The sequence below is a fragment of the Brachyhypopomus gauderio genome, unplaced genomic scaffold (genome assembly GCF_052324685.1).
Source record: "Brachyhypopomus gauderio isolate BG-103 unplaced genomic scaffold, BGAUD_0.2 sc74, whole genome shotgun sequence".
NCBI lineage: Eukaryota > Metazoa > Chordata > Actinopteri > Gymnotiformes > Hypopomidae > Brachyhypopomus > Brachyhypopomus gauderio.
This window is the reverse complement of record NW_027506895.1, coordinates 1,313,675-1,327,040: the sequence shown is the minus strand read 5'-3', so window position 1 is coordinate 1,327,040 and position 13,366 is coordinate 1,313,675. Positions and strand designations below refer to the sequence as shown.

Below are 13,366 nucleotides of genomic sequence, written 5' to 3'. Positions count from 1 at the left end.
ATTTACATTTAAATGTTTATTAATTAATACTTTAATACAAATGTGTTTTTGCAGGTAGTTATTTATTTGCGCTTCTTGATTAATTCTTTGTTGTTGTTTTTTTTTAAACTTTTTATGTGTGATACGCTCTTGGCGTGTGTTCCTGACGTGACGGATTATTTAAAATAATATTATCCCGACTGTATACGTGTTGGGAATGTGTGGAAATAACCCAAAACAGCTGTGCAGGAAGAACCGCGTTAGCGAAACCCGAGGAAAAACTACACTCCCATAATGCACCGGTAGTAGTGATGGAGAGTCCTGAGGTGTCGCGGGGGGGGTGTAGGGGGGGGGGCAGGTTTTAAATCAAGTGAAGCGAGCGCGTGCGTGCTCGCGCGCTCCAGCAAACCTAGTAGATCTCCGCGTACCGCGATCTCGTCCTGGACCCTCCGAACTGGGGAGCAGACCCGAGCGTCCAGGGATGCACACGGAACCTTCTGTCTCGCAGGACCTCCACGCTCAGACCCAATATCGGCGTTTAGACGCGTTTTAATCCCGTCCGCGCTTCGAATTCCACTTTTTTCCTGAGGATTACCGATCGAGGAAGAGATAAAAGTTTTTCCCCCATTTCTCCCCCCGGATAGAACAGACCCGAACAAAAAGAACACGGGGAGGATTTTCCTTCGATAGGAAGGTACAGATTTCTTTGGGAATTGAAATAAACTGATTGTTTTAAAGTCTTAGGCGTTTGGATTGGCGATAAATCATCTTGAAGTGGTTTGGGGAGCGAACACGTCTGTAAATGATCTTTGTTAGTTATACACTCGCTTCTTAAGTTCTTATCACTTGTGCAATTCCGAGAAGCATATTCCGGGCTACCGTTTTAAAACGTTTTAACAGCAGATACGAAGAGGAAAATGGACAACTGTGGAGTTTTCGAGTAGGAACTGTTAAAGAACACGAAGTATTTCTACGAAGACGAAATTACCTCCCAATCTCGGATCCACACTTTCCCCCCTTCCCACCGTTGACCAGGAAAGAGAAGGTGAGCAGCATACCTCACACCAGCACCAAACGGAGAACCTTTACACTAAATATGTGTGTTTTAACGAGAAAATAGAGAGAGAGACAAGGGGTAGGTGGAGGGGAAAGAGGAGATGTGTTTGTGGAAACACATTTCTAAGATCTCCAAATAATGCACTTTCTGAAAAAATAAACATTTCCCCAAACGAGTGTGTTGGTTTGAATACAATGCTGGAAGTTCTTGAGATGCTCTGGTTTGGATTAAGAATGCCCCATTTCCTATGTTAGTTACTAGATTTACTTTCATGTCTACCAGGAACAGGGGGAGCATGTCTAACGTTATAAGGCGGAATGCTGAGGGGGAAATGTTGATGAAGACCACTGCGGAATAGCTGGTAAACGGATCAGCAGCGTTGCATCCCATGCCAGATGGTTTTTAATATTTGGAATACGGACTTTGCAGAAGCAAATGGCCAAGCCGCGCGTGCGAGTGCGCGTGCGTTGTTTGTACACGCGAGTGGAGGCGCGTGCGCCCCGCTGACGCGCAGCTAGAACGTGGATGTTTTCTAACCATTTGTCAGGATAAAAGTGTTTCAACACCTTCGGCAGCGAAGTGGTTCGAAGTTTTAATAACGACTTAGACCTAGAGTGTTGTTGAATATGGCTATACGGTATTCAGTCCCGGTCAACTGGGCGGTTTGGACCGGGTCTTCCAGGCTGAGCTTGGCTGTCGTCTTTGTTTTTGTTCCACAAGTCCTGAACATTGCACTGAAATTGCTTTCATGTATTTTTCATAGAAACTCTCTGCCACCTTTTTTCCAAGTTGGGTCGCTCAGGCCATGATTTGATGCGAAAGGTCTTGGACAAGTAATCTTGGTGGTAGCTAAAATACTATTTTGAATACATCATGTTTATGATAATATGGTACTGCGGACATCAGATGAGGGACACCCTTGAGCTGGTGTGTGTTTAGTGGTCCTTAGGAGGAGTCATTAGGGTCCCCTCTTCAGAATGTAGGAGAACGCTCCGGGTTTTCAGAGTTTTCCTCCAGAAACCCAGTAAGAGAGCATCGTTTGGACAGCATGAATTTTCTGCCTCATTTTCCCCTGGTTGTCCACAAGCACTCATACGGTCAGCTCCGGTCATGACTTCCTCCAGGCTGTGGGGCTGTTGGCATGGCCAGTCTCCACCTTGGGTCTGGTGGCACGCACGTGTCCACCATGGTGGTGTAGTGGTCCTGCTGGTACTGACGTAAAACCCACTGGACTCACAGTGGCCATGCAGTGTGGACAGTAACGGTACACAATGTTTGAAATGGAGATTGAAGATATGACGGACACAAAAATTTTTCTACTTTTTTATATATGTAAATATGGTGAACACCTTGTGATTTTACCATTCTTGGGTGAGGTCTTTATTATAATTTATTATAGGTTTTATTATTTATGCCTTTTTTGGCATTTGTTTGGCATTTTCAAAACATTTTCAGAGTTTTACATACTAATCCCTTTTGCACGAATTGCATTCAAGCTTTGAAATGGAGAAGTGTACCTAACCCGTGTAAAAATGCAGCTGTGTTTAAGGCCATAATTGCATCAATTAGTGAAATTGGAGGAGAAAATTGTTGCAGTTTGCCGGGCCTTCAGGATCTGACCTGTGTTGTTTTTCCAGGGTATCCTTGAAATCAGGTCAGAAGTTCAGATGCTTTACAGTAAGAGAGTTCACATCAAAGCTGCAAAAGACTCATTTGGGACAGTCTGGCCACGAGCTCTTTCCAGCTGAGAGTTTGACAATTTTGTCATAATTGATTCTCATACTAGCTAGAAATTCCATGTGTGCTACTCAACAGGGTGTATTTCAGCAGGACCAATCGGACAGGAGCCTCTGTGGCCCACTCGGGTCTTCTCAAAATGAGAAGTGCGTGTTCTGAAAATGAAAGTTTGGTTTCCGTTTTTATCTTTTAGACAGAGTGTGGGTGGCTGCCTTTTTGGGTGGATGATCTCACAGGCGTAGATCTGTGACGGGTGTGACTGTGGAGCCCAGTGTCCCTGACTGGTGCTGAACTGTGTGTGGGCTACACGTGGGTGTTGGTGACTCAGGGGGAGTCCATGTCTGTATCTGCCTCATGTTCAACGAGGATCAGGAGAGTCCGAGGGGACACGAGAGAGAACAGTCTTTTTGAGAGAGAGAGAGAGAGAGAGAGAGAGAGAGAGAGAGAGAGAGAGAGAGAGAGAGAGAGAGAGAGAGAGAGAGAGAGAGAGAGATATGGTGGTGGTGGTTTCGGAATGGGAGTGGAGGAATTCTGCTCTGAGCTCTGATTTGCAGGGCTGGAGTGGCTCGGGGAGGTAACAGTCAGAGCTTTTCCAAAGAGACAGTCAGTGTTGCACTGCTGTGTGAAGGACTCGGAGTTGAAAATGGACAGTGGTGTGTAAGTCTGTTTGCTCTGTAGACCACAACCCATGTGTCAAAATGCCAGGGATGGAGGTGTGTGTGTGTGTGTGTGGGGTGAGTTATACACAGTTATCAGTTATACACAGGACAGGAGTAAGGGATGCAAGTGAAAGTGGAGTTGGAATCATCAGCCAGTGATGGTATGAACGGGGGTAAAGGGTAGTGGGTGTGGCCAGGGAGGGGGGTGGTACAGAATGGGAGTGGCCGTGTGTGTAGGGTGCACCGGACCGCCCATAACAGCCTCCCTTGTACAGAGGCCCGCCCCCGGGGGCGGCCCCACCGGGCTGCGGTTCCGGCCCATGCAAGCATAGACGCTCCCGTCCTCTGGTGTGCAACGCCGCCACCCTCCGGAACGTTCCGCTTGGTTAGCAGGCGGCGGTAATGAGGCGGGGGAGGGGCCAGGTCTTTCCACTCACTCGTTCTCCTCCACCGATCACAGCGAGAGAATGTCTCAGAGTGCCATTAATGAGGGCTCTAACCTTCCGGCATTACTTCCACCGCCTTAAGAAAACGGCCTCAAGTTGAGTCTTCAAGTTTGTTCCAAAGGTTTGTCTTCATTGCTGCTCACTTCTTTATGCGGACCAAGATGAAAGATTAGAGCTCGAGGTTTTCTTTATCTTGGCTGAGGACTTCAGCGGAGTCCTCTCTGGCCTTGATTTTCAAACGGAAGCGTTTACTGCCGTTTTGAAAACGAAGTTGGTCGGTTTCTCTGCGTTTTGCACACCTGTCCATTCACGCTGATATCTGAGCCTGGCCGGTCGGCTGAAGGGAGGAACGGTCAACGTGAAAATCTGATGAATTTGTGTTGAGAAACGGGCATCGACTGCAATCCTGACGTTCACTACAGTGTGTGTTGGTGGGCATCTTGGTGAGCAGCCCTAACACCAGAGCGAACACACCTGGTCCACGTTTGAGAACAGGAGCTCGTCATCAGCTGCTCTTCTGATGGTCTAACCGAATAAGGACTGAACGCAGCTCTCGCTGTTTGCTAGCCCTGAGGTCCAGTCGGCTAATGAACGTTGTTTTTCTTGGAAGAGAATCTTCCTCCTCTATGACGAATTTGAAGAGAATACGAATCCTGCTGCCTCCTGACCTCGCGCTCCCACCCCAGACTTGTGAAGTGTGTGTGTGTGTGTGTGTGTGTGTGTGTGTGTGTGTGTGTGTGTGTGTGTGTGTGTGTCATAAGCTCTTCTCACTTCCGAGTGTCTGGCAGCTGAGAAGAGCTGCTGGACAGAGCCTCAGACTCTCACACACATGATACCCCATATTTACACACACACACACACACACACACTTCCCTGTAGCAACCACCGCCTAGTCCCTCTTTCACCCCTCTTAGTCTGATCTGATGTTTGACCCCTGGTCTTGGGGACAGAGAGCTTTGGCAGACTGGTTAATGTTAATCTCCTTCCTTCTCCCGCGTTTCTCCTCCCTTCTCCCGTGTTTCTCCTCCCTTCTTCCCTGTTTCTCCTTCCTTCTCCCATGTTTCTCCTCCCTTCTTCCCTGTTTCTCCTCCCTTCTTCCCTGTTTCTCCTTCCTTCTCCCCTGTTTCTCCTCCCTTCTCCCCTGTTTCTCCTCCCTTCTCCCGTGTTTCTCAGTATCTGTTCACTTGTATTGTGCTTCTAAGCCCAGTGTTCTACAGCTGTGGAGGAGATGAAATGGCTGCACTGTAAGAGCAGGTCCATGAGGGACACCAGCAGAGCTGAAGGACGACACGGCGGCCGTCGTCGTCTCCCTGGTGGGCTGGCGGAGGATGGATCTGTCGCTGGGGCTTCGCTCTGCCTTCCTCGAGTTGCGTTCTGTCAAAGCAACGAGCCGTGTGAGCTTGGAGTTGAAACCCAATATCCAAATACTGCTAAACCCAATCAACACAGAAGGGCCTCCGTACCATTATTAGGGTGTTTAAAGCAGATGTATGAAGCTTGATGTTTCAAACTATCCTTAATGAACGGCAAGTGTGATCAGCCTCCTCGTGTGCGTGTGTGTGAGAGTGTGAGAGGGATGGATGGAGGGAGACATTTGGTGAATGCGCTCCTGCAGTAGGACAAATGGGGGGTGTGTGTGTGTGTGGTTCTGTGCAGTGATAGGGCGGGGGGGGGGGGGGTGTCTGCCTTAGAGCTGTCTAACATTTTTAACCTGCAGTGTGTGCGAGTGCCTTGGCTCATTGTAAGTCTTCGCTCATTGTGAATCTTGGCCGTGCTCGTCCATTAAGAAGATACTGTTCAGCCTCAGACACTGTGAGCTGTCCAAACTCTCCTCCTCTCAACCTCCTCCTGCTTCTCCTTCGCCGACCAGCAGTCTGCTCCGTATGTAAGGCGGACATGTGCTTGGCTTCTGTGCTGACGACAGGCCGGCCGCGTAGAGGTGCGTGCGCCTGTGTGAGTGTGTAATGGGCCTGTTTGGCCTGTGGCATAAGCAAAGAGAAAAACGACTCTGAACTTCTCTTGGACTCTGAACTTCTCTTCATCTGAAGGATGCGTGATGTCATTGTCGACGACGGCAGCGTACCGTACTCTCGAACCGAGCCCTGCGGAACGTTTGTCCGTGACTGCGCCGCGTGGTTTATCGGCCAACGTCAGCACGTGAGGGGGAAGCTCACCAAGGCTGCTGGACGACCCCCCCCCCCCCCCTCCACCCCCCAGCAGTGCAGCAAGAATTTGTGGGAGTGGTGGAAAGAAGTGACATTGGGTTTATCTGTTTATCTGGTCGTAAATACTGTCTTTCTCTAGCCACACTGAGGGAGATTCTGTGAAGTCAAGGTAACAGGTCCGGTTCTGACGCCATACTACCTGTTTTCTGAGGAGAGTTGTGTCTCGTCACACGACCCCGGTTGGTTGGTTCCAGGGTCCTTCGCTCGGCTCGAGCAGCGTTCCAGATGTGTGTGTTCTGCAGACGGGTGTCGGTGTGTAACGTCCTCTCTCTCCCTCAGGGTGAAGAGCTGTGCTGGGCGCGCAGCGATGTTGTAGACCACGGCGCTGAAGCTCCTCCTGAAGACCATGCTCCTGCTCTTCTGCGTCCTCCTGGCCCCCGTGCTGCTGGGCCAGGCCCGGCCCGCCAGCCCAGAACGAGGTAAGCAGACCTCTTCTCTACCGCCACCAGCTCATGGGCCGACTGTCCAAGAGAACCTTCATGCAGTGTTTCTGTTCACATCTGGACACGTCTGGACAGTCTGTGGTATCACTCTTCACTAAGCGGCGTTTCAGAGCGTTGCACAAACAACTAAGCAGTTCCTTGGAAGGGCTTTCTGAACTTGGCCAGTGTAGACCAAGGATTTCCGATTTGTTCTGGAAAGGAGTCCAAGATTTTTTTGCAAAAGCCAAACTCGCAGAGTTGACGGCCATTATCTTTCTGACATGTCTAAGTATATATGTTTCTTTCTCCCTTACATTATGGTCACTGCAGAGGAGAAACGTTCCCAGGCTTGTCGGAATCCAATTTGCTAGGTCTGCTTCAGTTGGCTCGCAGACTAGAATAAAGTTTTCAGCAATGTATGGGCTCGTTTTAATGAAAATGTCTCTTTCAACCAAGTGCCCATTGCTCTGCAGTGCATGATGGGTATTCTGTGCCTGCAGTCTGTATGGGTGGTTCACAACAAGGCCCCATTCAGGTGTCCACATGCTTTTCCAAAACATGTACGAGGGACTTTGAGTCCTTTACCGCAGATCTCCATACCATGCAGGGGGGGGTGGGGGTGGTGGGGGGGGCGCCACCATGAAATGAAATCCTGAAAAATGTGTCTCCTGGCAGCGTTCCAGCGGAGCGAGGGCTCCTGCCTCGCTCACAGGCCCGGACGTGCTGTGCTTCACCCCGTGCCCCGCCCCCATGGCCCGCCCCCGCCCCGCCCCCCCAGCGGGGCCCGGCGCAGCTCCAAACACTACAATTATTGGGTTATGCTACAGGCACTGTCTGTCTTGCTTTCTCTCTCCTTCCTCCCTCTCTCTCCCTCCCTCCCTCTCTTTCTCCCCCTCTCTCCCTCCCTCTCTTTCCCTCTCTCCTTACTGTGCCTGTAAAAGCCTTAAATTAAACCAGGTTTTGGTTGCTTCCCTTCAACCCGGGGGACCTTGAGAGGGGCGTCCCTGCCACCTGGACCTTCCAGCTACGCAAAAAAGACGTGCAGCCTCCCCTCCCCCGCTCTCTATAGGTATTTGTTGTCAAGGGAAGACGTGACTACCTGGAACGTTAAATTACTGCCCCTTTTTTTTCTTTAAGGAGACGGTGAGCAGTGCGCCCTGTGGCGGTCTTCACAGTGGAGATCGTGTTTCTGGGAACGACAGCCTGGTTTCATTCAGCAGAGAGATAGTCAGGCAGCGAGGGGAAGATATACCATCCAAAAGACGAGGCAGAAGTCTGTGGTAGTCAAGATGGCGCCAGTGAGAGTTTGCCTGCATCGTTCTGATGTTCTGACGCCTCTGTCATTTACCGAGGGTTACGGTACCTAACCGGGGGGGGGGGGGGGGGGGGGGGGGGGGGTTTGGGGGGGTTTGGGATGGTTCCTTCAGGGATCCCTCCGGGGTGTATGGAGGAGGGACAGAAGGGGAGAGTCTGGGGCATGATGGATGGCTTCTTCAGGCTGTCTGCTACTCCATCACCAAATGGTCAAGCGAGCTCGGAGGTCCTCTCCCCCTCTCCTCTCCTTCTTCCTCTTGTCACGGTAAATGGGAGCTTTCGCCCCCCCCCCCCCCTTGGCGGCTTCCTGTGGAGTGAATGATAGTTTCAGCTGTCGATGAGTGTTCTGACACGCTGGCATTTGTGCGGTCTGTCTTCCTCCTCCTCAGGAAAAAACAAACGAAACCAAACACCAGGACCTCGGCCACCGTGGATTCCTGCCCCTTAAGGAGTTGTATATCCCTCAGCCCACGTTGGTCTTTTTTCTTCTTTTCTTTTTTTTTTGGGGGGGATAATTTTGGTTGTTTTGAGGGAGATGATGAGAGGTGGAAAATTGGTTTACACAAGCATCTCTGTAAGTAGAGGACTCGGTGCACGGCTCCTGAGTTCTGCGTAGGACCCCGTCCTGTTCCCGGTTACGACACGGTGCAGGTCCTCCCACACGAGCCATAGGTTTCTGTTTCTCCTCTACGTATTTTCCCTGCGCTCTTTTAATGAAGCCCTGCGTAATGTTTACAGCTCTAGTAAAAGCTAGGTGCTGACATCCGTGTATGCTAAGGGCAGAATGGACCCTTTATGGAAAGGTGTGGGGCCCTCATGTGTCATGGGAGCCTTTGCATGTGTTTGGGGCCCCATCTCGTCCTGAGAGGGTTTGGGCTGCGCTAACGGCTGTTCCATTGTGGACCCCTTTAGCTCCGAACTTCCAAACTCCTTCCAGAGGCCGCGGGAACGGCCCACTTGACTGACTAGAGGTCAACGGGGGAGGAAATGGGGAAAACTTGGTGGGAGGGCTCGGCTTACCTGACCTTTACGACGGATCTGAGTGGTGGGAGGGGCTTAGAACCCAAAAACAAACAAAATCACTTCCGTTTTAAGAATTAAAAGGGATTGTGGGTATTGGAGTATGTTAGGCGGAATAGCGGAAGATCAAGCTTAGCGTGTCTGCAGGTTCCAGGAGAGCTTGTGCGGGGTTGAGCTGCCCCGACGGCCTCTCCCTGCTTGTCTGGGCCACCTTATCTGCCTGGGTGCTTGGCAGGCCGCGGGTGGGTGCCGGCCCGAGGGCACAGACACGGAGCCTGCTCCGAACGCCTGAAGGCCGTCTGTCTGGAAGGAAGGTGGATGAGGTGTTGTGGTGAGAACCTGTTCCCTTCTGGGTCTACGAGCGAGTGGAAGCGCTCGGTCTGGTGCGTACTTTGGGTGTTTTCCTGGAATGCGCCTGTTGTGCACGGTGGGACAGTGTGACCAGCTGAGCCTCAGAAGGAAAAAAAAAAAGTTTAAAATCGCGTGCGTGCGTCTAGCTTATCCGTATTTGTTTCCACAGTGACATGCTTACATTCCTTCTCTTCTCTTTCTGTCTTCCTCCCCTTTATTTTGCCTTCTCCTTTTCTTTATCTCTCTCTCTGTCTCTCATACACGCTCGTGCTCTCTCTCTCTCTCATACACACACTCTCTCTCTCTCTCTCATACACACACTCTCTCTCTCTCTCTCTCTCTCTCTCTCTCTGTAGAGATGGGGACTGGTAGTGACTGGGAGAACAATAGGTGTGATTCAGCGGGTCAGGCTGATCTCACCCTCGACTCCCCCCTGCAGAGTGTGTGTGTGTGTGTGTTAGGTTGTGATTGTTTGTAGAACTGCAGTCTTTGTGCTGTTGGCATGTATGGTTGGGTTAAGGCCTGTCTGGGCCGTGGGGGAGGGGCGACTCTTCCCCCGTTCAGCTCCTGCCTCGGGCCGAGACCTCCACGCTGCCACACGGCTGGTGTGCGGCCTGTCACAGGGTTCCTCTCGCCCAGCACGGGTTTGTGTGTGATCTGTGGACATCCGTCTGCGTTTCCTGTGGCCAGGTCGCTGCTCCTGCGTCTCACACACTCCTCACACCGCTGCTTTGCCAGAGTTTGAATCTGTCTCCAGAACTAGAATGTGCTCTCGCTCTCTCTTTCTCTTTCTCTCTCTCTCTCTCTCTCTCTCTCTCTCTCTCTCTCTCTCTCTCTCTCTCTCTCCTTCTGTCAGCTGTTCCCTCTCTTTCCCTGCTGAACCACCAGTGCTGCTTCCTAAAGGAAATCCCAGTGGTCGTTCTCTTCTTGTATTACTTCCCATGCAGGCTGCAATCTTCAACTCATGTGCTTTCCCCCTCCCTCTCTCTCTCTTCCTCCCCCTCCCTCTCTCTCTCTTCCTCCCCCTCTCTGTCTCTCTCCCTCCCTCTCTCTCTCTTCCTCCCCCTCTCTGTCTCTCTCTCTCTTCCTCCCCTCTTCTCCCCCTTTCTGTCTCTCTCCCTCCTCCCCTCTTCTCCCCCTCTCTGTCTCTCTCTCCCTCCTCCCCTCTTCTCCCCCTCTCTGTCTCTCTCTCTCCCTCCTCCCCTCTTCTCCCCCTTTCTGTCTCTCTCTCTCTCCCTCCCTCCCTCCCTCCCTCTCTTTTTCCCCCTCTTCTCCCCCTTTCTGTCTCTCTCTCTCACTCTCCCTCCCTCCCTCCCTCCCTCTCTTTTTCCCCCTCTTCTCCCCCTCTCTTTCTCTCCCTCTCTCCCTCCCCTCTTCTCTAGCACACCTGCAGAACCCTTGTGCTGCTTATTTCTTCTTCTTCGATTCCTTTCATGAGTTTGTATCATTAAAGTGATTTTCAGGCACGTCGGTCCCTTTTCCCAGTGCACCTGAGTGAGGGTCAGCCTAACTGCCTTATCCAAAAAAACATTTGACCCGACCTGAGCCCACCTCGGACTGTGAAGGCGCTGGCCGGCCGTGTCATCCTCCAGGAGTGCACGGGTGCGCTCTCTCTCTCTCTCTCTCTCTCCTCTCTCCTCTCTCTCTCTCTTCTCTCTCTCTCTCTCTCTCTCTCTCTCTCTCTCTCTCTCTCACACACACACACACAACAGTTTTACGCTGTGGCTTGTTTACGTCACTGGAAAATATTACAGCGCAATCATTTGTCCAGAGGTTTGTTTGTTGGCAATAGCTTTGATTTTCGTAAACAAAACCTTTGTATAAACTACACTGTGAGTATTTAGTTGCCTGTCTAACAGTCTCCCCTTCCCTTCGGCTCATTGGCTGGACTGGGGTCGTAGGTTTGGCAGTAGAGGCCAACATCTGTTCTCCGGACGTCACCCGGCGTTAGACTCTAGTCCGAGTCCTGGTCCGCTGAAGCTCTTTCCTTTGCGAATGTTCTGTGGGTGGATATCCACCGTGGAGTTGTGTTTGCTCCGGTGACGACGTGTCTCCATTAAACGTCTCCGTCCTGGTCCGTGCTGGCCGAGAGCCACGAGGTTATTGGAATTCTCCCGTCACAAACTCGTGAGGGTTGCAGTGTCTCCGCTGCGCCAACACGATTGCTGATAACGGCACGAGGCATTTATGTAGCCCTCGGCAACTGGCCCCGTGCCGCTCGTATCCGAGGTGCGTCCGTGCACGCAGGGGGCGGAGTTTGTGGACGGATGCTGCTCCAAATGTGCAGATGTACACGAGAGATTAGACACGTTCAGGTTTGACGAGATTTTTTCGAATTGGAAGTTAAGATTGTTTTGTATGTGGTGTATTGATTCAGTAGAGAGCTCTGCAAATTTACTAGTTAAATTAGATCGACTGAATATTTAGGTGTGTGCGCGCTATGGTAGCTACGTTCTGCCAAACTTCAAAGTGACACACTCTTACAGGACTCTCTTTATGGTGCCTAAGACATGGCAACCAGCAGGATAGTTGGGAGGGAGGGAGAGAGAGAGGGAGGGAGAGAGAGAGGTGTGCTGAGCGCGTGGGGTGAGGCAGGAGTGAAAAAGCTGAAGGAAAAGTAGAGTGTTGTAAAAACAGCTTAGCAGCTGCTAGTTAGGCGCGATATAAAGTCAACAATCATTTAGTGTTGGCGCCTGTCTGCACTCTGACGTGTTTTCAGGCGAAGGTTTCTGAAGTCTCTCGTCGTGTTTCTCTCATGTTTTCAGGGGAAAGTTGAGCCCCCCCCCCCCCCCCCCCCCCCCCCCCTCGTTCCTGTCAGGATTAGCAGTCTGTTAGACACATGCAACGCAGGAAATACCTTATCTAGGCCCTACTGGGATCGTCATGGTTACACTGTAGCAGGAACCTGCTGCTACAGGCCTCCTGATAATCTCTCCTCTCTCTCAACCCCTGCTCCCCCTGTCTGTCTGTCTGTCTGTCTGTCTGTCCGTTCCTCCCCCCCTCTTTACACTTTCCCTGTCTCTGTCTGGGAGGTGCGGCATACAAAGTTAATAGTAGTGACTGGGTGGAACTGCCCAGTAGGGGGTTCTGGATTTGTAAGTGTGATTCCATTTTTATCTCTTCAGTTTCAGCTCCACATGCATTTGTACGTAGGAGCTACGCTTGCATGTTATTTTCAGGGCGGGACTGTTCACTCAGACGTCCTCTAGTGTCTGGGGGGGGGGGGGGGGGGGGGGTCGTTTTTGGTTTTCTGTTTTAATTTATTCACACACTTCCACCTATGACCCTTTGCCATCAGGAGCAGTTTCAAATGAAAAAGTTGACTTTTTTTATATATATATATATATATATATATATATATTTTATTAAATGCCAGGTTGTAATGCCAGACCAATCACTTCATAATTCTGTAACATTAAAATTCAATTTTTTTAATTACATTTTTATTCAAATTTCAAATAAAGTTGGAGGCACAGCAACTGAATTCTGTGAAACGTTCCACATTTGAATGTGAAACAGGTGACGATTGTGCTCTTCTTAAGATCTCACTACCACCATTTCAGCTTCAGGCAGTGACTATTAGCATGTGACATGAAAACATCCTACCTCACAAACGAGGAGGACCCAGGAGATGGACCCCCCACAGCCTCCTCTTCAAAACCCTAACCAGAATCCGCTGACTTTAAGATGGAAGATTAACTTTCTAGCCACTTGGAAACAGCTGGAACATGGAGAAAACAGCATGTTGTGTCAGTGTTCTTGTGTTGTCCACCCTCACACCACCTTAAAGAGAGACAACCCCCTTCTCCCGACGGTAGGAGGGACGGGGCTCAGCTGGTTGTGACCCCACCCACTTTCTGCTCACAATTGAATTTGGACTCCTCCCCTTGGATCTGTCTGAGGCCCTTGACTAATTCACGCCAAGATCGAGTTCGCCTGAACCAGAGTCCAGAGAAAATGAGGGTCTGAGGAAAACAAACAAGTTGTGTGTTCAAAAACCTTTAAGAATCTTCTAGAATTACTCCATCATAATAATAAACCAGGGTGCATACAAGTCCACTCCCCACATGTCGTGTTTGGGCAGAATCGTGACGTATAGGTGGAACGCAGCGGATGGCGAGACTGTCCAATGTTCCTTTGCAAATGCACAGTACTG

The 13,366-nt window shown here is 50.6% G+C and overlaps 1 protein-coding gene across 9 annotated transcripts in view; it reads left to right on the top strand.

The window, feature by feature from the left end:
* The first annotated feature begins 352 nt into the window (after positions 1-352).
* Positions 353-13,366, top strand: part of fgfr1a (fibroblast growth factor receptor 1a) — a 29,520-nt gene continuing 16,506 nt past the window's right edge. For 2 of the 9 annotated variants that reach the window (XM_076990313.1, XM_076990309.1), the window contains exons 1-2: positions 353-1,024; positions 6,383-6,522. In XM_076990313.1, the coding sequence (XP_076846428.1) occupies positions 6,450-6,522 (73 nt within the window). In that variant the 5' untranslated portion in view covers positions 353-1,024; positions 6,383-6,449. Of the gene's footprint in view, positions 1,025-6,382; positions 6,523-10,512; positions 10,813-13,366 lie in introns of those variants that run through there. The other 7 variants (XM_076990316.1, XM_076990314.1, XM_076990317.1 and 4 more) reach the window with 5 other exon arrangements.